This window comes from Bufo bufo, chromosome 2, assembly GCF_905171765.1.
Source record: "Bufo bufo chromosome 2, aBufBuf1.1, whole genome shotgun sequence".
Taxonomy (NCBI): domain Eukaryota; kingdom Metazoa; phylum Chordata; class Amphibia; order Anura; family Bufonidae; genus Bufo; species Bufo bufo.
Window position 1 is genome coordinate 694,131,500 of NC_053390.1, and position 24,200 is coordinate 694,155,699.

A 24,200-nucleotide genomic window follows, 5' to 3' on the forward strand; every position below is an offset into this window, starting at 1 on the left:
TATTCAGGATCATAATCCCTGACCAGCAGAGCAGAAAGGTGGATGAGGCAGCTCTTTAGCTCGGTGTTGTGAAGTAACTTGTCCTCCTGTGTGATCAGGACAGGTATTGTGTGTACTAATAGGAGGGCGGCCATTTTATTTCTCTTAATAATTGCTCCCTAGACAAAACGAACTAATATAGCTAATGAAAGGTATTTGGGAATATATTTATATTTATAAAGTCATATTTAGGTATTTTCATTTTCTTAATTCCCGGAGAACCCCTTTAAAGAAGTTGTATCACGTACGGGGACCACCCTGTCATGTGACCTGGGTGCGACTGCCAATAGTAGATCTCTTTCATGCACTCAATCTCTTATGTCAGTACACACAGGCCTTTCATGCACCCCAACTAGGTGCCACCTATGATGTTTAAATTAATATACCAATTAATTAGGGGTTCATAGAAAACCCCACAGCACCCCACTCGCAAGCAGGCTCGCAGTAGCACTAGCCACACTAATAGCAAATACATGATAATGCAAACCGCATTCATACATTTAAATATGGAGGTTACTGGGCTCGTTCAAGGCACAAGGCAAAACAATTAAAGATGTGCTTTAATGTACTAAAAATGTGCAGTACTTAAGTTACAAAAATAAAAATAAATAACAGACATACACAGACATGCAAAAACAGTTATAAAAATAGAAAGATCCTTAATATTTAGCAATTTGCTTGATAAGAGTCCTTTCTGGTACCGGGGACGGGAGAATGTGGAACACAACCCGATGTTGATCAGATCCCAAAATTGTGTCAACAAAAGGTTCAAAATCCCTAATTTTTAGCCCCATTTGGCAGAGGGTGGAACTGAGAGGGGTCTCCCTCCCATTCTTGACCCAGCCTTCTGGGAAGGCCTTCATTACATGTGCATGCTCCTACTCTCTCCCTCCCTAGCAAACATGAAATATCAATACAACTTTTCTTCCTGCCCACACTAATGGATATCTGAAACCCAACATGTTTTAATAACATATAGTCCATGACAATCGTCTTAATACCAAATATGACCGGTGTAGGGGTCCCACAATGTGAGATGCTCATTATCTGGGAATGCTGGCTGTCAGGGATGAGATGTCGACTCCCTGCAATACCCACATTATAAAGGAACACAATTATTACAGACAAGTTATGTCTTATGATATAAAATATTCCTCCTCTGGTATTCTAGCTGAAAAGCTCCTGGACCCCTGTTGTGGGAGGTGCCCCCATGTCTAGGGTGTATGCATTTCCATGGGGCTTGATTGTACAATCCAAGAAACATCTCATTACCACTTGCAAAGGGCCAGTTTCTAACAGTCCGGTGATAATCTGATTTCCTCCAAAGGGGATGGATATTGCACATACAGACCCAGACTGAGCGGCAACGTGCAGACAATATTTTAGAATGGTGGCTTACAGTAAAGTGAAGGAGCCCACAAAGTGAAGGAGGGCAGACCGCGCATGCACCGCGTTCCTTAGTCACGTGGACCAGGCACAGCTCAGTCCCATTCAGGTGAATAGGTCTTAGCTGCAATACCAGGCATGGCCGCTATCCAATAGACAGCTCTTTCCTCAGTAAGCAATGATGAGGAGGCTGCATCGTTCCTCAAATCACCACAACCTTCTCAAACAGCTGATTGGTGGGCGGTCCCATGTGTCGGACCCCTAAAAATCTGATATTGATGACTGATCCTTGGACAAGTTATCAATATCTGAATCTTGGAAAGCCAATTTAATGATTAAAGAGTAACGAGCTTCTCCGAGTCTAATCTGGCACACACAAATCTGTGGGAAGCAAAAGATCAAAGTACGATATAAGCAGTGTAATCTAATAAGTCTCCTTGATCGGTAAATTGTACTCTAAACCTTACTAATGAGACATCCTGCACAATGACTGATCTCTGATTAATTTGAAGTTTCAGGCCTTTCTATATTTTTTATGTAAAACAAAGCTAGATTTAAAGGCCACGCTCTATCATTCCACTGGGCAATTTGTAGTAGGGATTGCTGAAGATTTAAAGGGAACTTATTACAGAGCTCTACGGTGAAAGGGACTTGAGTTCAACTTTTCTTTTGAGACTCCATCCCTTGGTCATAGCAATCCATTAAAGTGGCCTGTCAGCATCTTTACGCTGCCCAATCTCCTGCAGGTGCCATAAGGATATTGGAAAATGTGCAGCTTGTCTGGGAAGGGGGGTCCCAGTATGAACTGTGTGCAGGGAGGATACCAAATGTTGGCTGGGGTGGAGAAAACCAGGCTGGAAGCCTAATACCAAGTTTTAATTAAAACATGAGTTCGATATTTGACACTGCTTAATGACAATGTACCCGGTCATCTCTTGTATACACTGGGCCTGCAGGTGCTAACAGGTCTCTTTTAAGTGTGTAACTTCACAAATGTTCGGAGAAGTGTTCAGAGGTAGCAATGGACTCGATTGTGCTTGTGTTTCAAGAAGAAAAAAAACTAAAACATTTTAAATAAAGCTATTCAGCAGCTAACACATGCCCCATTACATACTGTCCGAGCCCCACAGTCTACTGCTCCCCCCACTCTGCCAATGCTTTCTGACGTCACCTGTCTGACTATTGCTAGGATTATACTGCCAGCTTTTAGAGCTCAATATAATATTCAACACTGGCACGAGATCTAAAGTGGATGTCAGATTTTTATTATAAATTCACAAGCAGCAGATTAGTTGCAGAAATTTCTTTAAACTGGATGGGGTTTGCAGAAATCTATTTATGGAAGAATGGCGAGCGGGGAGCAACAGTTCTAAAAAGGAGCTACATTTTTGTGTAAGAGGGGCTTTTAGCATAAGTTGTGAATATGTGATGGAAGAAAACTAGCATAGGTGGAGTAATAAATATAGGCCCATGGGCTTGCTGCCAAGACAACCCCTATTCAGATGGAGATATTTCTTCCACATGTGAATACACCCTTAGGGTAAATGCACACGATCAGGATTGCGTGCAGAAAATCCGCACCGTAGATCTTGTATATTGTATTCTATGAGAATTTGAAATTGCAGTGCAGATTGTCCGCACATAAATCCTGAACGTGTGCATTTACCCTTACAGCTGAGAGTTGTGCTGCACTGCTACTGCTGTGTGATTTTTTTAAATACATATAATGTTTTGTGTCTATTGCAAACAATATATCAGGATAATGATAACGAGTAGAGTTACAGTACTTTTCCTCCAAAAGTAACATATAAGCCATAAGGTTGCAAGGCATTGAGCCTCATAATCCAGGACAACTAACTCTGAAGTAACTTATGCTTCAGTGAGGATCTGCAGTGATTACCTTCAATATCGCCCAGAATCTCAGTATTCTTAATCTTATTTTAACAAAGGCAACGTGGTCTTTGTAACACATGACGTGAAAACCAGGCTGCACATCTTGTAATTTACATAATCCCTTCACTATTCTCTTCCCAAAACATGTACTTATATAGTAGAAATAATCTAATACATCACACTTACCATTCAGAAGTCTGGGAACGCTGGGTACATTACCAATAGGCATTTTCATATTTCATTTTGCTGGTATTCAAATAGATGCTGTCAATAAACTACACATACCAGGATTCTGGTCATGTTCTGACCAATGCCCCAGTATAGAACTGTCCGTTGGTTATCACAAAGAAAATTAAAGGGTTTGTCCCACAGTAGACATACATCTCCTATCCACAGGACAAGGAATAAATGTCTGATTGCCAGGACCCCTACTGATCAATACAAGGGGGGTCATCATCACTGCATGACCCCAGTGATCTTTCAATGGTTTAGTGATTCAGCGTGCAGCTTTCCACACTATTTAATGTCCATTGGACTGATAAGATGGCTGAATACAGTGCTCAGCTCTTTGATGACAGCCCTATAGACACTGAATGCAGCTGAAGCCTACATTCTCAACCACTGCACCATCATTCAAACTCTTCCTCACAGCGGTTGAGCAGTGAGGGGGAACAGGGGGCTTAAAGGCTATGTACACCTTTGGTGGAAATTTTTTTAATTATTATTATTATTATTGCATTGAACTCATTTTGAGCTAAAATCATTTTTTCAATTGGTCCTTTTTTTCTGTACAGAGCTGAGATGCTCTAGTAGCAGCCTCTGGACTTTCTTTCTGCTCCTCTAGTTGGGGAGCTGACGGGCTCCTTATCTCTGCTCTCTGACATTATAAACACTCATTATTGCTCAGTCCTTACCTTACTGATAAGAATGTGGCTTAAATAAGTGTTTATGACCTTTTAGTAATTTAGAGATAAGGGTTATTAGATGACCGGCAGAAAGTACCATTCACACAGCTAGAAAAACGGTTAACCCTTTGTGACAAAATGGCTCAATATTTTTAATAAAGACCAATTGAAAAAAAAGATTTTTAGCCCAAAATGAGTAAAATGCAATCATAAAAAAATAAATAAATAATTGTCCCCGAAGGTGTACATACCGTAGCCTTTAAGAACACCTTCTAGTGAATTGGGGCACACAGCATTAGACCTTTATCCCCATCTACAGGATAAATGTCCATTGTGCAACAAACCCTTTAATCCTACTTTAATGTGAGAAATGTATCTGTCTGAATCAGCACACATAAATATAACCTTACCGTAACTTCCTGTCTTGTTGGCACAGATGATTGCTCCAAAAAAGATTGGGACGTGTTTCTGAATCCTGGCAATAGCCTTCTGACATGCCATGGTGGGGTCTGCTCCCATCCTCATGTTCTCCACAGCTTGATAACTGTAACATATCGGTATACAGTAAGTATCATTGCACTGACAATGTCCATAATTTGCAGTATGATCCAGAGAAAGCAAAAAGGTATATCATCATATCTAGTGTATTTAACTCCTTAAAGGGAACCTGTCGTGGATATTTGCATATAATCTAACTAATTATATACAATCATTAACTACTAAAAAGTACCTTAGATGTATTCACTTACTGGTGTGACAGATGGTTACCTCATAATATACACACAAAGATGCCGCATGCTAATGAGCTGATTTGAGTCCAGCGTGATGTCATTGAGTCCAGCGTTTATTTAATTAACAGCTATAGCCACTCCCCTGCCCACCTGCTGCTGATTCATATGGAAAAAAACTGTCAATCAGCAGCAGGTAGGCGGGGAGAGTCAGGAGCTCACGAATATTCAGGACTCATCATTATGAGCTGGAGCTTTTCAATACAAGATGTTGGCAGATTGACTGGGTCAATTAAAGAAAGTGACCCAGCATTTTGGTAAGAGAATCAGTCACTTATTTATGTTGAAACAAAATCACAGAATTGCAGTGGCCAATATGGGGGAACTGCTCAAACCCCAAACACTGTAGCGTGTTTCTCATTGGGCGAGCAGTCCCACCGCATGTGAACCACAGAAATATCGTGGCAGATATGGGGGAGCTGCTCAAACTCCAAACACTGTAGCGTGTTTCTCATTGGGGGAGCAGTCCCACCGCATGTGGACCGCAGCAAACGACCATCCCGAGCAATTAATGCGTACAAAAGGGGGACGCCAGCGCGGTCCACATGCACCACAAAAGCATCCTACACAGACCAGAGCATTGTGCGGATGAAAATACAATTATATAAATCACTGAAGAAAATGCACCAAAAGGATATGCCACTGACTATACTAGCTGGTCATACAAGCAGAAGATTAAAAGCTGAGACTTTTGCCAATATATTCCTGTCAGGAAAATATCGGAGCCCATCATGCACCACGTCACGGTCACTCAGCATGGCATTATTTATGTTGCCCTTAGTTAGGACACCATAAAACTGGTGACAGGTTCCCTTTAAGGACACAGCCTTATTTCACCTTAAGGACCAGGCCATTTTTTGCAAATCTGACCAGTGTCACTTTAAGTGCTGATAACTTTAAAATGCTTTTACTTATCCAGGCCATTCGGAGATAGTTTTTTCGTCACATATTGTACTTCATGACACTGGTAAAACGAGATTTTTGTATAACTTACCAGTAAAATCTTTTTCTCGCTCTTCCTTGGGGGGACACAGGAAACCATGGCGATAGCTCAACTCCCTAGGAGGCGTGACACTAAGTGAAAACTGTTAAGCCCCTCCTCCAGCAGCTATACCCTCAGCCTGGAGAGAGAGACTACTAGTTGCGTGTCCAAGTAGTGAAAGAAAGGCAATGACCAACCATGTAAAACCAAACAAGTCAACTACCCGACAGGGGCAACTAAACCGTTACGGTAAACCAGAACAATGGGCGGGTGCTGTGTCCCCCAAGGAAGAGTGAGAAAGAGATTTTACTGGTAAGTTATACAAAAATGTCGTTTTCTCGCACAATTCCTTGGGGGACACAGGAAACCATGGGACGTTCGTGAGCAGTCCAAGAGGGGAGGGACTACAGCCCAAGGCGAAACCACCGGAGGGATCAAGAAACCACCACCTGCAAGATCAGGCGGCCCAAAGCAGCATCCGCCGATGCAGAGGTGTTCACCCTGTAGAACTTAGTGAAGGTGTGCAAGGAAGACCAGGTGGCCGCCTTACACACAGTTCTTCAGCCCAAGCCCGATGCCTCTGAGCCCAAGAGGCACCGACCGCTCTGGTAGAATGAGCGGAAACACCAAAAGGCGTCTCCCTGCCCTTGGCGTGGTAAGCCTCGGCAATAGCCATCTTGATAAAGCGGGCAATAGACACCCTGGACGCCGCCAACCCCTTGTGCGGACCTTCCGGAACCACAAAGAGAGAGTCCGTGTGCCGAAAGGGTCCGGTGACTTCCAGGTAAATCTTCAGGGCCCTAACAACATCCAGGCGGTGAAGCTCCAGTCCTCGAGGATGAGGAGGAGACGGACAAAGGGAAGGGAGGACGATGTCCTCATTGAGGTGAAAGGTGGAGACCACCTTCGGAAGGAAGGAACGGACGGAGAACCGCCTTATCCTGGTGGAAGACCAAAAGGGGCTCCGTGCAAGAAAGTGCCGCCAATTCAGACACCCGTCGTAGGGACGTGATGGCTACAAGGAAAATGACCTTGCAGGACAAAAGGCGAAGAGAGACCCTCCGCAACGGCTCGAAGGGGGAGGACTGGAGCACCGAGAGCACAAAATTAAGGTCCAAGGGTAGAATGGGAGAGCGATACGGGGGAACAGAGTGAGAGACTCCCTGGATAAAGGTTTTGACAGGTCCGAGAGGGGCCAAAGGACGCTGGAAGAGGATGGAAGGCGTCGAGACCTGACCCTTTAACGAGCTCAGACCCAGACCCAGGTCCAGACCAGACTGTAAGAAGGACAAGACAGTGGGAAGGGAAAAACGAAGAGGATGAACATCCAGATTTTCGCAAAAACCCAGGTAAGACCGCCAAGTCCGGTAGTAAATCCTGGACGAGGCCGGCTTCCGTGCGTGGATCATGGTACGAACCACATCCGCCGAAAAACCCCATCGCGTTAAAACTGCGGTCTCAATAGCCATTCCGATAAACGTAGCGACCCTAAATGCTGGTGGAAGATCGGTCCTTGAGAGAGGAGGTCTTCTCTTCGAGGCAGCGGCCAAGGCGTGTCTCCCAGGAGCAGTATTAGGTCGGCATACCAAGGCCAGCGAGGCCAATCCGGGGCTATCAGGATCGTAGGCATGCCCTCTGTCGCGATTTTCCGGAGAACCCGTGGCAGAAAAGGGAGGGGCAGAAACACGTACAGTAGGGAAAATTCCGTCCACGGAAGAACAAGAGCGTCGGCGCCATACGCCCTCGGGTCCTTGGACAGGAAGGTGGGGAGCTTGTGCTTGAACCTGGAGGCCATGAGATCCACATCAGACGACCCCAACGGAGGCAAATGGACTCAAACACGTCGGGATGCAGAGACCACTCGCCCTGGGTCGATCGTCGTCCGGCTGAGGAAGTCCGCCGCCCAGTTGTCCACCCCCGGGATGTAAATTGCCGACAGGGCCGGAACATGAGTTTCCGCCCAGCGGAGGATGTGAGGCACTTCCTGCATAGCCGCTGCACTGCGAGTGCCCCCTTGATGATTTGTATCCGACTGGACCCGGACAGGATGGCCCCGAAGCAGTGGAGTCCAGTGCCGGAGCGATAGGAGAATTGCCCTCAGTTCCAGAATGTTTATCAGCAGTTTGGACTCCGATGGAGACCAAGTGCCCTGGACGGATCGGGGAGGAAACACCCCCCCCAACCCTGCAGACTGGCATTGGTAGTGACCACCAACCAGGTCATCGGCAGAAAGGATTTTCCCTGGAGGGAAGTCCGTAACCACCAGAGGAGGGAGGTCCGAGGATGGGGAGGTAGGGGGAAGGGCCGGTCCAGACTCTCCGGGGACTTGTCCCAGGCAGACAGGATTGCCTTCTGGAAGATGCGGGAGTGATATTGCGCGAAAGGAATCGCTTCGAAGTAGGACACCATGTGTCCCAATACCCGCATGATGGACCAGAAGGACGGACGGCGGTGGAGAAGAAGGGTCCGAACCAAACGGTGAAGGAGCAGACGCTTTTCCGGTGGGAGCCGAACCTCCGCCGCTTCTGTATCCAGTAGCATCCCCAGGAGTTGTCTGGAAGGGGTAAGCGAAGACTTGGGAAGGTTGATAATCCAACCGAACCGCTCCAGGGTTTGTAGCGTGAGGTCCACGCTGGTGGACGTCTGGGAAAAGTAGGGCGCCTTGATGAGCAGATCGTCCAAGTAGGGAAGCATAAAAACACCCCTGCAGCGGAGCAAGGCCAGGACAGGGGCAAGGATCTTGGTGAACACCCGAGGAGCCGTCGCCAGGCCGAAGGGGAGGGCGACAAATTGATAGTGGTCGTTCCCCACCGCAAAGCGAAGGAAACGCTGGTGACACAGAGCGATCGGGACGTGGAGGTAAGCATCCTGGATGTGGATAGACGACAGAAACTCCCCTTTTTCCAGAGAAGCCACCACGAATCTGAGGGACTCCATCCTGAACCGACGAAGACGGAGAAACCGGTTTAACCGTTTGAGGTCCAATATCGGTCTTACCGAGCATTCTTTTTTGGGACCACAAAAAGGTTCGAGTAGAACCCCTTGAATCTGTCTCTTGGAGGAACGGGAGTAATCACTCCCTTGACCAGAAGGCTTCGGAGAAGGCGGCCGCACACTGGGGGTCCCTCGGGACACGGGAGCGAAAGAAGCGAACCGGAGGGAGGGACGCGAACTTGATTTTGTATCCGGAAGACACAACCTCGAGTGCCCAGGCGTCGGAGACGTGTGTCTGCCAGATGTCCCTGAACAGGAGGAGGCGGCCCCCCACGCGGGTGGGTGGGGGCGCACCTTCAGGCGGGGGTCTGCTTGGCCGTGGAAGGGCGAGCAGGTTGGGACTTACGCCAGGAGGGTTGAGTCCGAAAAAAAGGCTTTTTACGCCTATCCTGGGAGGAATTGGATGACTGACCGGTGGCGGGTCGAGGGCCGGAGGACCTGCGGGAGGACCTAAAACGAGAGAAACCAAGACGGCCTCGAGTGGTGCTCTTGGTCCTAGGCTGGGGGAGCCCGCGAAGGGAAGGCCAGCAAGAGACCGTTTTGAAGCGGCATCCGCCGTCCAAACCTTTAGCCAAAGTTCTCTCCTGGCTGAGACAGCCAGAGCAGAGGAACGGGCCATGAGGGCACCCGCATCAAGGGAGGCCTTACAAATGAATTTCCCTGCCTGAACAACGAGCTGGGCTAAAGAACGGAGGTCCTGAATGGAGACGTCCGAATCAAGTTCCTGATCCAGCTGGGAAGCCCATTCAGAGACCGCTTTCCCGGCCCAGGCGGAAGCAAAGACCGGCCTGAGGGCTGAACTAGAGGCGGCAAATATGCCCTTTGTAAGGGATTCCATGCGCCGGTCTTCAGTGGACTGAAGAGAGGAGCCGTCCACCACAGGAATGGCTGTGCTTTTGGACAAGCGGGCCACGGGAGGGTCGACTTTAGGCGGAGACGCCCAATTGGAGATGCAATCCGCCGGGAAGGGATAACAGATATCCAACTTGTTGGGGGGGGGGGGGCTAAAGCAGGCATCAGGGCGAGACCAAGCCTTAGAGACCACCGACGAGAAGTCGGCGTGGAGGGGGAATACCGTAGACGCCTGCTTGGGGCGGAAAAAAAGACACACCGGCCTTGTCAGTGCTGGGAGGGTCGTCGTGAATTTTAAAGGTGTCACGAATATTGGTAATGAGATGGCCCACAGCAGAGGCTAGCTTGGACGGTAATATCGAGTCCATGTCCCAATCCGAATCCACTAATTCTCCCTCTGAGGGCATGTCCTGTGAGGAGGAGGGGCCCGACTGAGACCATACCCTTGGAGGTGACAGGGATGCATCCGAGGAAGATGCGCACTCCGCCCTGGACCGCTTCTGGAGGTGCCGGGCCCTGGAGGTGTCACTGGGAGCTAGGGACCCAGACGGGTCGGCAGAAGTAGCGGACCCGGAGGATACGACAGGGGGTGTAGCAGACTGCATGGCAGGCTGTGTGTTTACAAGGCAGCCCATGACATGAGTGAGGCTTTCCACAGTCTGGGACCGGGATCTTGCCCAATCAGGTGGATCCAAGAAAACTGGGGGCGGCACAGCAAGTGGCGGACCCTGTATTGGGGCCTGGCATGCAGAGCAATGCAGGTCTGATTGCCCCCGTGGAAAGGGTGCTTCACAGGCGGTGCAGGCGTGATACCAGGGCCTAGAGGCCCCTGAGGGGTCGGACATGTTGGCAGAATGGGGATGGCCGTCCAGGCTAGGGGCTGCTGGCACTAGGAAGGGGTTAGCAATCCTACCAGAGCGAAGACCTCAGGGCAGTCAGCAGAAGAAACAGCAGAAGGAGCAGCTTCGACACAATATCTCATCAGGGGAGAAGCGGCAGCAGCGGTTGCTGGTCTCTTGAGATGATCAGAAGGCGGGATATTAGAGGAGCGGGAAGCGAAGCCCCGCCCCCCGCCTACTTCGTTCGCGCGCGCGATTTAAATATAGATAGAGACAGGAAGGGACGGCCTGCGGACTGTAATGGCGCAGTGGATGCCGACTATTCTCTAATGTACGGCCGACGCGCGATTGAGGTAGAGAGGAGGAGGGGGCGGCCTGCGGCGCTGTAATGCAAATGGTATGGCCGCCGCAGAAGAGATAACTTCCGCCCCCGCAGATAGAACGATGCCGCGATTTTTCTGTGCGGCCATCGCGATGCGGCCGGCAGTGAAAGGGTGCCGGTTGTATGTTGCTGTGGCAGGCCTTGCCTGCCTGCGATCCCTGGGTGCCCCAGATAACGTCCGCCCCTGCTGCTGCCAGCATAGAAGGGATTAAAGGAGTAATACCGCCCTCCTGAAGAGAGGCACCTAGCCTGAAGTGGGGCGTTTTTAGGGGGCTCTTGTTGTGAACTGTAGCCCCAGAACTTCTGTATTCAGCCATACTAGACCGGTGAAGGAGGCCTTGGGTGCAGAAGGGAGGGGGGGGCTGGAACAGCCACTCTCACCATCCCGAAGTCTTCACCCTTTGTCCATTCCAGCAGGGTCGCCCCTTCAGCTACTGGTACCGCAGTGGCAGGAAGCTGGAGAGGGGCTTGACGTGCGGGCAACCCTTACGCTGGCGGGATGCAGGGGAGCTGGGCTGCCCTGGTCCTCCTTGTCTTCTGTGGGGGAGGCAGCAGTGCGGATGACCGGCACTGGCGCAGCTCGACCCCGGGAGAAACAGAGATGTCCAGGCGTCTCTGTTGTCCCTGTGAATAGTAAAAAATAAAAAAATTCAAAATAAAATAAAAAATAAGAAAAAAATTGAGAAAAAACAACCCTGCAAAGCAGGGAGTGTCTTGCCTCCTTGGACACTAAGCAAAAACTGGTAGTCTCTCTCTCCAGGCTGAGGGTATAGCTGCTGGAGGAGGGGCTTAACAGTTTTCACTTAGTGACACGCCTCCTAGGGAGTTGAGCTATACCCATGGTTTCCTGTGTCCCCCAAGGAATTGGGCGAGAAAATGGAGTCAAAAAAATTCAGTTTTATTTATAAAAAAATAGCAAATTTGCCCAAAATTTTCAAAGAATTGCAAATTTCCAAGTTTCAATTTCTCTACTTCTATAATACATAGTAATACCTACAAAAATAGTTATTACTTTACATTCCCCATATGTCTACTTCATGTTTGGATAATTTTGGGAATGATATTTTATTTTTTGGGGATGTTACAAGGCTTAGAAGTTTAGAAGCAAATCTTGAAATTTCTCAGAAATTTTCAAAAACCAACTTTTTAAGGACCAGTTCAGGTCTAAAGTCACTTTGTAAAGCTTACATAATAGAAACCCCCCAAAAATGACCCCATTCTAGAAACTACACCCCTCAAGGTATTCAAAACTGATTTTACAAACTTTGTTAACCCTTTAGGTGTTTCACAAGAATTAATGGAAAATAGAGATACAATTTCCAAATTTTACTTTTTTGGCAGATTTTCCATTTTAATAATTTTTTTCCAGTTACAAAGCAAGGGTTAACAGCCAAACAAAACTCAATATTTATGGATCTGATTCTGTAGTTTACAGAAACACCCCATATGTGGTCGTAAACCGCTGTACGGGCACATGGCAGGGCGCAGAAGGAAAGTATTGCCATACGGTTTTTGGAAGGCAGATTTTGCTGGACTGGTTTTTTTACACCATGTCCCATTTGAAGCCCCCCTGATGCACCCCTAGAGTAGAAACTTTAAAAAAGTGACCCCATTTTAGAAACTACAGGATAGGGTGGCACTTTTGTTGGTACTAGTTTAGGGTACATATGATTTTTAGTTGCTCTATATTACACTTTTTGTGAGGCAAGGTAACAAGAAATAGCTGTTATGGCACAGTTTTTCTTTTGTTATTTACAACATTCATCTGACAGGTTAGATCATGTGGTATTTTTATAGAGCAGGTTGCCACGGACGCGGCAATACCTAATATGTATGCTGTTTTTTTATTTATGTAAGTTTCACACAATGATTTCATTTTTGAAAACAAAAAAAAATAATGTTTTAGTGTTTCCATAGTCTGAGAGCCATAGTTTTTTCAGTTTTGGGGCGATTATCTTGGGTACGGTATGATTTTTGCGGATGAGATGACAATTTGATTGGCACTATTTTGGGGTGCGTATGACTTTCTGATCGCTTGCTATTACTCTTTTTGTGATGTAAGGTGACAAAAAAAAGGCTTTTTTTACACCGTTTTTATTTTTTACGATATTCACCTGAGGGGTTAGGTCATGTAATATTTTTATAGAGCAAATTATTACGGATGCGGCGATACCCAATATGTATAATTTTTTTATTTATTTAAGTAAGTTTTACACAATAATATAAAAAAAAAATATATATATATATATATATATATATATATATATATATATATATATATATACACACATACACACACACATACATACATATCATATTTTAGTGTCTCCATAGTCTGAGAGCCATAGTTTTTTTTATTTTTTGGGCCATTGTGTAGGGGCTCATTTTTTGCGGGATGAGGTGACTGTTTGATTGATACTATTTTGGCGTACATACGACTTTTTTGATCACTTTTATTACCTTTTTTGGGAAGTAAGGTGGGCAAAATTTTCAATTTCATCATAGTTTTTATTTTTTTATTTTTATGGCGTTCACAGTGCGGGGAAAGTAACATGACCGTTTTATAGATCCGGTCGTTACGGACGAGGTGATATCAAAAATGTGTAGGGAATTTTATTTTTTTCATTTTTAATCAGTGATAAATGTGTTTTTTTATTTTAACTTTTTTTCACTTTTTTTTTTTTTTTACATTTTTTTGACCCAGACCCACTTGGTTCTTGAAGATCCAGTGGGTCTGATGTCTGTATTTTCACTTTACAAAGTCTGATTAGACTTCTGCCTTTAGCAGAAATCTGATCAGCACCATGGACAGCCTCTGATCAGCACCATGGACAGCCATGGTAACCATCACTCGCTGCTACAGCAGAGCAGTGGGTGATGGGGTCTCCCATCGGGGGCTGAAAAGGCACAGCGGCATGGAAGGGGTTAAACTCATGACGTCTCTGTGCCAGCACAGATGTTAGGCGTTTCAAGCAGAGTGTCAGCAATGTGCTGACACTGCAACTGCAAACCGCTCAGCCATCCTGAGAGAGGGGGAGGGCGGATGATTGCGGCCCTCCCGCCCGCCGGCACATAACACAGAGGGCTGCAGTGGTGGGGGGGGGGGGGGGGTTAAACATAAAATAAAGCCACCCGAAACTACTGCAAACCGCAGGTCTGAATTGACCTGCGGTTAGCAGCAATCGCCGAAACGGGGGGGGGGGGGGGGGCCCTGGACATTGACCCTGGGTGCCTGCTGATTGATTTCAGCAGGTACTGGGTTCCGAGCGGCGGTGATCAGAAATACATAGGACATACCGGTACGCCCTGTGTCCTTAACTATCGGGAAATCCGGGCGGACCGGTACGCCCTATGTCCGGAACAGGTTAACTGGAGCCTGTCAGATCTTATTGATGGAAAACTAACTTTTTATCACCATAATGCTAAAGTACAACTCCAGGTAGTGCACTGGGAACAGGCCTTCAAATTCAGTGTATGAGCTGTTCAACAGACCCTCTTCTCTGCTGTGAGCGATGGCTGTAGCATCCAACTAGGAGACCACTACAGCCGTTACTCACAGCAGAGGTGAGCGACTGTGGTGCAGTTCATGCCCTGAACCTGAAGCACTGCGGGCCTGCCCACGGTGCATAGAACACAGTGACTGGCTGGATCAGTCAGTTGGCCTATCCAGGCATGACACTGACGTATGGGAATACAGAACATAACGGCTGCAGCCAATCACTGTCCTCTGCGGTAGACTGCTGATGAGAGGACAGTGATTGGCTGCAGTGGTCAGGTGCCTTATAAAGGCAAGACACTAATGTGCGGGTATCCAGAAGACAATGGCTGCAGTCAATCATTGTCCTCTGCAGTAGACTGCTGAGGAGAGGACAGTGATTGGATGCAGTCAGGTGCCTTTTACAGGCATGACCCTGTGCACGTCACTGACACTGAGATGTAGGTATCCGGGAAATCACCACTACAGCCATTCACTGTCCTCAGTGGTAGACCAGGCATGTCTTTGTTACGGTTTGTAAATTAACTGCAGCAGGATAAAGGAGAACTTTGCTGGAAAAAAGGGTGAGAATAAGATTTTTATTTTTATTTTTTATTTTAGGGCTTGTTTGAGATGTTTAATTATTTCAAACAACCCCTTTAAGAGCAAAAACTCAAGGCATACACACATACATTCATGAAATTTTTTCCTCTCAGAAAGACATTGCTTTACTACAAAGGAATCACAATAAAGAACAATTTATATAAAAAGGAGACTTTTGTATAACTTACCAGTAAAGTCTCTTTCTCGCTCTTCCTTGGGGGACACAGGAAACCATGGGTATAGCTCTGCTCCCTAGGAGGCGTGACACTAAGTGAAAGCTGTAAGCCCCTCCTCCATCAGCTATACCCACAGCCTGGAGAGAGAGACTGCCAGTTGCGTGTCCAAGTAGTGAAAGATAACCACCAACCGGAAAAAAAGAACTGTCAAGCCCCAACGGGGGCAACCAAGCCGGAACCACAACTGTAAACCCAAATGAAGGGCGGGTGCTGTGTCCCCCAAGGAAGAGCGAGAAAGAGAGACTTTACTGGTAAGTTATACAAAAGTCTCCTTTTCTCGCCCATTTTCCTTGGGGGACACAGGAAACCATGGGACGTTCCAGAGCAGTCCCAGAAGGGAGGGACCAGAACAACCAGACCAACACCCAGAGGCATCAATCAACTGCCGCCTGCAACACCAGACGGCCTAAAGCAGCGTCAGCCGACGCATGAGTATGCACCCTGTAGAATTTGGTGAAGGTGTGCAAGGAGGACCAAGTGGCCGCCTTGCAAATCTGCTCCGTAGAAGCCCGATTCCTCTGAGCCCAGGAAGCCCCGACCGCTCTAGTGGAGTGAGCGGTAACACCAAGGGGCGGAACCTTGCCCTTGGCGAGATAAGCCTCAGTAACAGCCATCTTGACAAAACGGGCGATAGCAACTTTGGACGCCGCCATCCCTCTGCGCGACCCCTCCGGAACCACAAAGAGCGAGTCAGTACGCCTGAAAGAGCTGGTTACCTCCAGATAAACCTTCAGCGCCCTGACAACGTCCAGGCGATGAAGCTTCCTCTCCCGGGGGTGGGAAGGGGAAGGACACAAGGAGGGGAGAACGATGTCCTCGTTCAGATGAAAGGTGGAGACCACCTTAGGAAGGAAGGAAGGGACCGGACGAAGAACCACCTTGTCCTGGTGGAACACTAGGAAAGGTTCCAGACAGGAGAGTGCAGCCAATTCGGACACCCTCCGTAGAGAGGTGACGGCTACAAGGAAAATAACCTTGCAGGACAGAAGCCGCAAGGAAACAGTCCGCAGAGGCTCGAAAGGAGAAGCCTGGAGCGCTGAGAGAACCAGGTTCAGGTCCCAGGGCGGTACGGAGGAACCGCGTGAGCCACGCCCTGAAGGAAAGTCTTGACAGGACCAAGGGGGGCCAGTGGGCGCTGAAACAAAATGGACAGCGCAGACACCTGACCCTTCAAAGAACTAAGACCCAGACCTTGGGCAAGGCCACTCTGAAGGAAAGACAAAACGGTGGGGAGAGAAAAGCGGAGCGGAGGAATCCCCAGATCGGCACAGAACCCCAAATAGGAAAGCGACCCTGCCTAAGCAGGGAGTGTCTTGCCTCCTTGGACACTAAGCAAAAACTGGCAGTCTCTCTCTCCAGGCTGAGGGTATAGCTGATGGAGGAGGGGCTTACAGCTTTCACTTAGTGTCACGCCTCCTAGGGAGCAGAGCTATACCCATGGTTTCCTGTGTCCCCCAAGGAAAATGGGCGAGAAATGTCTGTTCACAATCCAGTTTTAAAGCATGAGGAACCTTTCCTATATGACATTCTCTTCAGTTAGGCCGAGTTCACATCAGCGTTTAGCCCTTCCAGAACGGAAAGGACGGATTTGGCACATAACTGAGCCGAACAGAGCCTACGGACCCCACAGACTATAATGGGGTCCGTTAGGTTTCCGCTCAGAGGAAGATTTTTGAAGCGGAGACAAAAGTCCTGCATGCACAACGTTTGTCTCCGCTGGAAAAATCTTCCTCTGAGCGGAAACTGTAGGCTCCGTGTGGCTCAGTCATGTGCTGAATTCATCCTTCCCGTTCTCCTGCTCCTTTATAGAATGGAAAGGCTGAAGACTGATGTGAACTCAGCCCTAATCTACCCAGAACACTACCTTGGTAAGAATCGCATCATGGTGTCCCCATCTCCAGTGGCTGCTGCTCCTCCAACTGAACTGTCTGCATAAGATCCAGCTCCAATCATTGGCGAGTCTCCCACCCGTCTACACATAAAGAGAAACTTTTATCACATTATATGCATTTCATAGTTTGGTTTGGCTTTAGCAACAGTCCTCTCCAAGTTGCTGCCCACATAGACGCCCCCCCAACAACATGTTGCCATTAGATGGCTGCTTATTTTCCTGTAGACATGCAATACATTTGTGCCACTTAATTCAGGAAAGTAATAAACCCTGGGACTCCCAAAAAGAAAGAAAAAAAGACTCCTTTATTTGTAGAATTGGAATATATCCAGTTAAGAGCAGGAAAGGCTAGTAACATACAAGCCATTATTTACTAATGTCTATCTAGACACACAGAGGGGAATTTGGCAAGGACTTATGAAAATGTACAAGTTATGGCGCATTTCATAAGTGTACTATGATTTGGGACTTTTCATACCTCTCCTCTTCAAAAGTGGCAAGAAAACTGGACATGTGTGGTGAGGCTTCCCACAGACTGACAGATTTACCACTTAGGTGGGTTTCAGACAGCAGTGCAGTCCCCAAAAAACAGTTAAGAGGGTCACAATTCCCGGATTCCATGTGGCTCAGTGATCTCTGATGACATGACTTCCAGCCAGATGGTGGGCTAATGTACTGTACTCACAGCATCATTTCAGTACTGGACAGTAGACCAGTGCTGAAGCTGGAACTCGCATCGTCATAGATCACTCAGGTCAGCAGAGTCATAGTCGAGCTGGGAAATCCGCCTCCAAATACAGAATGCTTTTCCCAGACCACACATGGCCGTTTGAAACTAGCCTAAGGTCAGAAACCTCTCTCCACTTCCAATTTAGAAGGACTAAACCAGATGGTAGCACAGGTGACACATATGTGGGCTCCACCATCTTCATTACCAGTGTGCTCCTCATTGTAAGTGACAGGTGTGTCATCGATGTAAAAATGGTATTTGCCATCCGGTTTCAGAAACAGCAGAAGACAAGTAGTAGGACATATCCATGCTTCGCCTATAAGTAGTGTATTAAATGGAGAAAGATGTAACAGGTTACTGCAATAACCCTAGAAATATTTACTTACCCAGGGATTTTGTGAGACGCTCCATTTGTGGAGGTTCCAGTGGCAACATTTCCATTTCCATCAACTACAATCATTCCTAGTTACCCAATAAAAGAACATACAGAAAGGAACAATCTGTAAATTAATATTTATATACTATATAGGATCGGATAAATTACCATTTATATACTTTATACTACATAGGATCTGATTAAAGGGTCTTTCTGGGATTTTGACCTATCATCAGTATCTAATCAGTGGGCGTCTCATATCCAGAACCCCCGCCGATCAGCTAATTGAGAAGGAACCAGCACTCCTGTGAGCCCTGCGGCCTTCTCACAGCACCGTACATCGTATAGCGGCTGTGCTTACGGAACGAAGCTGAACGAGATACCAAGCACAGCCGCTATACAATGTACTGTGCTGTGTTTTGTAAGCTGCGAGAAGGCTGCAGGGCTCACAGGAGCGCTGATGCCTTCTCAAACAGCTGATTGGTGGAGGTCCCGAGTGTCAGACCCCACTGATCAGACACCGATTACCTATCCTGAGGATAGATAACCAGTATCAAAATCCCAGAAAACCCCTTTAATTACTATTTATATACGTTATACTGAAAAGGATATGATAAATTAAAGGTGTTGTCTAGTCTTGGAGCCCACCACTTGGGTCCTTCTCCGTTTCCCAGAACATAAAAAAGCACACTCTCCTTCCCGAGGTCCAGCCGCTATGCCCTTCTCTGCCACTTCAGATCCCTGCATGACCAGGAAGCGGCATGGTCTTATGACCACTGCAGTCAATCCCAGGCCTCAGCAGTCACAGTGGCAGGAATGCTATGTCACAGCAGTGATGTACTGCTACCGCTAAGACCACTGAGTCCTGTGATTGGTCAATGGACTAAGCAGCTTCCTGGTCCTGCGGAACCAGAAGCACTGGAAACGTAGCAGCAATGGGACCGTGGACAGGTGACATTTTATCTACAGGGGCATAGGGAAGGACCCCAGGGGTGTCAGTTCCAAGGCCAGACAATTGCTTAAATACTTATATGATTTATACTATTCATCTCACTTACCAATGGTATCATGGCTGTGCAAATCCACTTGTTTCTGTAGGGTGGGTTTCTTTCCTTCTGATAAACTTTTTACAGGTTTATAAGGACCACAGGATTTTGTAGGATCTGGAGTCACATTCTGCAAACCATGTATAATAATGTGCAGTCTTGCGTTAAAGGAGGGGTCCCATTGAAAATATTCTACAGGTTTCAAACCATCACCTGGATCTGAATACTTTTGTAATTTCATGTAATTAAAAATTCTGTATTGCCACTGAGTTATTACATAAAATGTATCTGTATAGCGCCACCTGCTGTTTGTTCTTTTCCTTTGTCCAGCTCACTGAGATGGCCGCACATGCTCAGTTTCATCCTTCAACTGCCTCCTTAGCTGTGATAGGAAGAGATATAGCAGAAAAGACACGCCCCCCTGAGCTGCAGCAGAAAAGACACGCCCCCCTGAGCTGCAGCAGAAAAGACACGCCCCCCTGAGCTGCAGCAGAAAAGACACGCCCCCCTGAGCTGTCACATTGATATAAATCTAGTAGAGCAATGAATGTGGAGATCTCTGGATCCATGTGAGGTACAGGGCTGGTTCTAGCTTTGTTAGAAAGGTATTGTCATGTCCTATATGATGTCCGACTCATTTTTTTACATTAGTCATGAGTTAACCCCTTTAACACCATTTACATTATAATGGTTAAATACAATCATGCCTTCAACATGTTTGAGAATATAGAAATATTTAGCGTCTGTAGCTCAAATGACAATTATTCTACGGATTAAAAATACCTAGAACGAGTAATGAAAACAAGATGGTTTGGGGCATATTTTGTATGGAATTGGGTCCATGACACAATTTCCTCACCAGTCTTTAGTCCCTGTGTTGTAAACAGTGTACAGCACATTCCTTACTTCCCACCTTCCTTGTCCCTCATGAGCCCATCCTGATGCAGTATGCTGAAGTGCGTAAACTGCGCCAGGCACCACTTTATTCACCCATTAGAGAGAAATAACATTCTTCCTTCCTTCTTGTATCATGGAGGGAGAACATGGACCATCTGTTAGGGAGGATAATAGCAGCCTATATCGGAGTCTATGGAGGGCACTAGGGCTAGAAACAGGCAGGCGAGCAAGCCGTACCTCCCACAAGATAAGAAAAGCAGCATTCATGAGCATATATATTACTGGTGATGCCATGATTGCATACTAGACTGGAAATCAGTGTTCCTAGAATTCTTCTTTAGAGGCTTTGTACACCTCCAGGGGCATTTATTATTTTTTTTTTTTTTTGCTCCATTTGTCTTCTATAGCCACCTGCACACACTGTAGGCCGGTCTGTCAGAGAATCTGTCTGACAACTCACTCTGTAGCTCTTACCTCTGTTTTTCTAAATGGTTATAAACACTTATTTAAAGGGGTCCTCCCATCTGGGACATTTATGGCATATTCATCTGACAGGTGCAAGTTCTACCTCTGTGACCTGCTCCAATCTCAAGAACGGTGCCCCACAGAGAATGGAGGGCACACCACACTTGAGCATCCACACTTCCATTCATTACTATGGGACTTCCGACAATAGCCCGGCCAGCGCTCTCCATCCACTTCAGGTCCCTGTTTTTGAGATAGGGACCCACACCCAATGAACATTCATTTTTCTATGACATTATACACAGCTAGTTTCCATGTTTACGACCACCCTACAATCCATCAGTGGTGGCCGTGCTTGCACACCATAGAAAAAAGCACCAGCCTATGTGCGCTCCTGCGGTCCCGGCCAACAGAGAGGGGGTGCTTTTTCCTATAGTGTGCAGCATGACCACTGCTGCTGGATTGTAGGGTGGTTGTAACCATGGAAACAAGCAGTGTATAATGTGACCCAGCGGTGAGGTGCTGCTCGAGGACAGTCTTTGGCTGCAGCATTACACATGAATACTTCCATGCAGGAAGTTTACTTGCGGTGACCCGAAGTCTGGGGAAGGTACTGTAACCTGGGAGCCACACAGCCTGAATGGAGGAGTGCCAAGCAGACAAGTCCGTAATTTAAAGATGGTGCCCACTCTGGAGTGGAGCGGGCTCCATAGCCACCGGGTTTCTGCTGTTTTACAACAACAGTATATCCCAATCCACACCTAGTATGCCATAGATGGGAATACCCACTTTAAACTGAAGTCAAACTGGCCATAATTCATCTTACATAAGTCTTTATAACCATTTAGGAGAACAGATGTAAGAGCTTCAGAGTTGGCCTTCAGAATGTTTGTCTGATTGATTTCTCTGGACAGGAGAGAGACCAGCCTGCAGACTGAGAACACGCAGCTCTAGAAAACAGATGAAAATAGGTGCAAAACAATAAAAAGAAAAATACATTTCCCCTAAAAGGTATACATAACCTTTATAATGAAAGAGGACCTGTCACCACTCCCGACATGCCTGTTTTAATAGCTTCAAGCATTCCCCATGTAATAATTCTGAAGCATCTAGTCTTATGGCTCCATGTTGTGCCATTCCCATATTATTTCTACAGAAGTTATGAATAAATTGCTAGCAGTCTGCAGTAAGGGTACAGAGGGGTGGTAACCAGTTGGAGGCGTGTCCCTGCAGAGTCAGACTCTATCCAATCAGTGCTGCTGGTGTTAGACTGTGCAGGGACCTCCTCAACTGGTTACCACCCCTCTGTACCCTTACTGCAGACTGCTAGCAATTTATTCATAACGTCTAGAAGAAATAATACAGGAATGGCACAACATAGAGTCATTGGAATAGATGCTCCAGAACTGTTATTACATGGGGAATGCATGGAGCTATTAAAACAGACATGTCAGGAGCGGTGACATACACGCCAAAAATCATTACAAAGTAACCAGAAATAGCGGTTAAGTAAGCTAAATATACTAGGACGATTGCCTGCAGATTCTTCAACTGTCAGTTTTTCTATGTTAATAAAATAAGTTCTCTCAGATTCTCCATACACTTGTGGGTGCGTATAATGCATGTATTGTCCATAAAAAACTGCATATTATCTCTATATGCTTTGTTATACGAAAGAAACTTTTTCACACTTTTTCGTGTGACATGCTGCAATCTATCAGGTGAGATCAGTTTCATCTGAGCCGTCGTGCGGGTTTGTTGCCCACTGAGCGCTACACCTGGAAGTTGATTTTAAAGATTTATAATAGCAATTTATTCTGATGTGGTACAGATTCAATTACCACCTAAAATACTGCAAGTGTCTAAAGAACCAGAACTGTAGCATTAGAAATACACAATATTAGAAGCTTAATCACTTTAAATCCTGGATAACATATTTAGTATAAATACTAATGACTAATCCTTAGGATAAGTCATCAATATTTGATCAGAGGGGGTTTGACTCCAGGCACTTGCCAATCAGCTGCTGGATGAGTACTGTGGCCTCGTCCTAGGCTTGTGACATGTCCATCCGCCATGTGGCCTTTTTGCAGCTCTATTGTGTGCTGCGAGTGAATGGGAATGAGCTGCAATACCAATCATAACCACTATACAATGTACGCTGCTGTACTTGGTATAGTATGAAAAGGCCACGCTGCTTAACCCCTTCCCAACCACCTAACGTAAAAATAAATCATTGGTCGGGTATGCTGAGATGGCGACTGCTCGCGAGTGACATAGCCGTCAGGTGCCTTCTGTTTTAAACGTATGTACATATTTACCCCTCAGATACCATGGTCAAATATGACCACAGCATCTGGGAGATCAAAAACTGGAAGCACACGCTCCCAGTCATGCACCAGCTGCCCCTAGCAAGGATCGGGGGAGCTGGATGGCGGCAACCTCGGTCCTCCTGAGTGATCCGAGGCTGCCATACATACGTAACTATGGAGCGCTTGCCTGTGGCAGGGCTCCACAGGGGGAGATTTATTAAAACTGGTGTAAAGTAGAAGTGGCTTAGTTGCCCATAGCAACCAGTCGTATTCCACCTTTCATTTTTCAGAGCTCCTTTGGAAAATAAAAGGTGGAATATGATTGGCTGCTATGGGCAACTAAACCAGTTTTTCTAATGCATTGAAGTCTATAAGAAAAGAAACCTAATGATTGCTTGTTATATTCCCTGTGTAAAAATAAAAAAAGTGTAAAAAATATAAAGAAATAATAAAATATAAAAATTCTAAATCACCCCCCTTTCCCCAAAATTAAAAATACATAAACAATAGGCATTGCCGCTTGCAAAAATGCATAAGCCAAACGAAATGGCGAAACAGAAAAAAAAGTCAACATGGCCTATTTGCCGTTTTTTGGTCACTTCACCTATCACAAAAAATTTAATAAAGTGATCAAAAAGTCGGACTCCAAAACGGTATCATTAATATCTACAAATCAGCCCGCAAAAAATGAGCTGTCACACAGCTCCATGAACATACAAATAAAAAAAAGTTACGGGGTCAGAATATGGTGATGCAAAGAAAAAAAAAATATTTTCCCAAATTTAGTATTTTTTTTTTTTAGTATTAAAATACAAGACAGACTATAAATATGTGGTATCGTTGTAATCGTACTGACCCGTAGAAAGTAACAGGTTATTTTTACTGCATAGAAAACGCTGTAAAATCGACACCCATACAACTGTGGTGGAAATTTTTAATATTTTTTTATAATTTCACCTAATTTGGAATTTTTTCCCCATTTCCCACTACATTATATGCAGCCATACATGGTGGCATTATAAAGTACAACTTGTCCCACACAAAAAAAACCTCATACGGCTATGTGGAAAAAAAAAAAAAAAAAAAGAGAGGTTATGGCTCTAGGACGG

General features: G+C 46.3%; 1 protein-coding gene across 1 annotated transcript in view; it reads right to left on the reverse strand.

Moving 5' to 3' along the window:
* The window catches only part of AGA (aspartylglucosaminidase), a 37,983-nt gene that overhangs the window by 987 nt on the left and 12,796 nt on the right, over nt 1-24,200 (reverse strand). Inside the window, exons 5-8 of the mRNA XM_040418696.1 lie at nt 19,430-19,547; nt 18,382-18,457; nt 17,239-17,346; nt 4,634-4,767 (exon numbers count right to left, since the gene is read on the reverse strand). Of these exons, the coding sequence (XP_040274630.1) occupies nt 4,634-4,767; nt 17,239-17,346; nt 18,382-18,457; nt 19,430-19,547 (436 nt within the window). The remainder of the gene's footprint in view (nt 1-4,633; nt 4,768-17,238; nt 17,347-18,381; nt 18,458-19,429; nt 19,548-24,200) is intronic.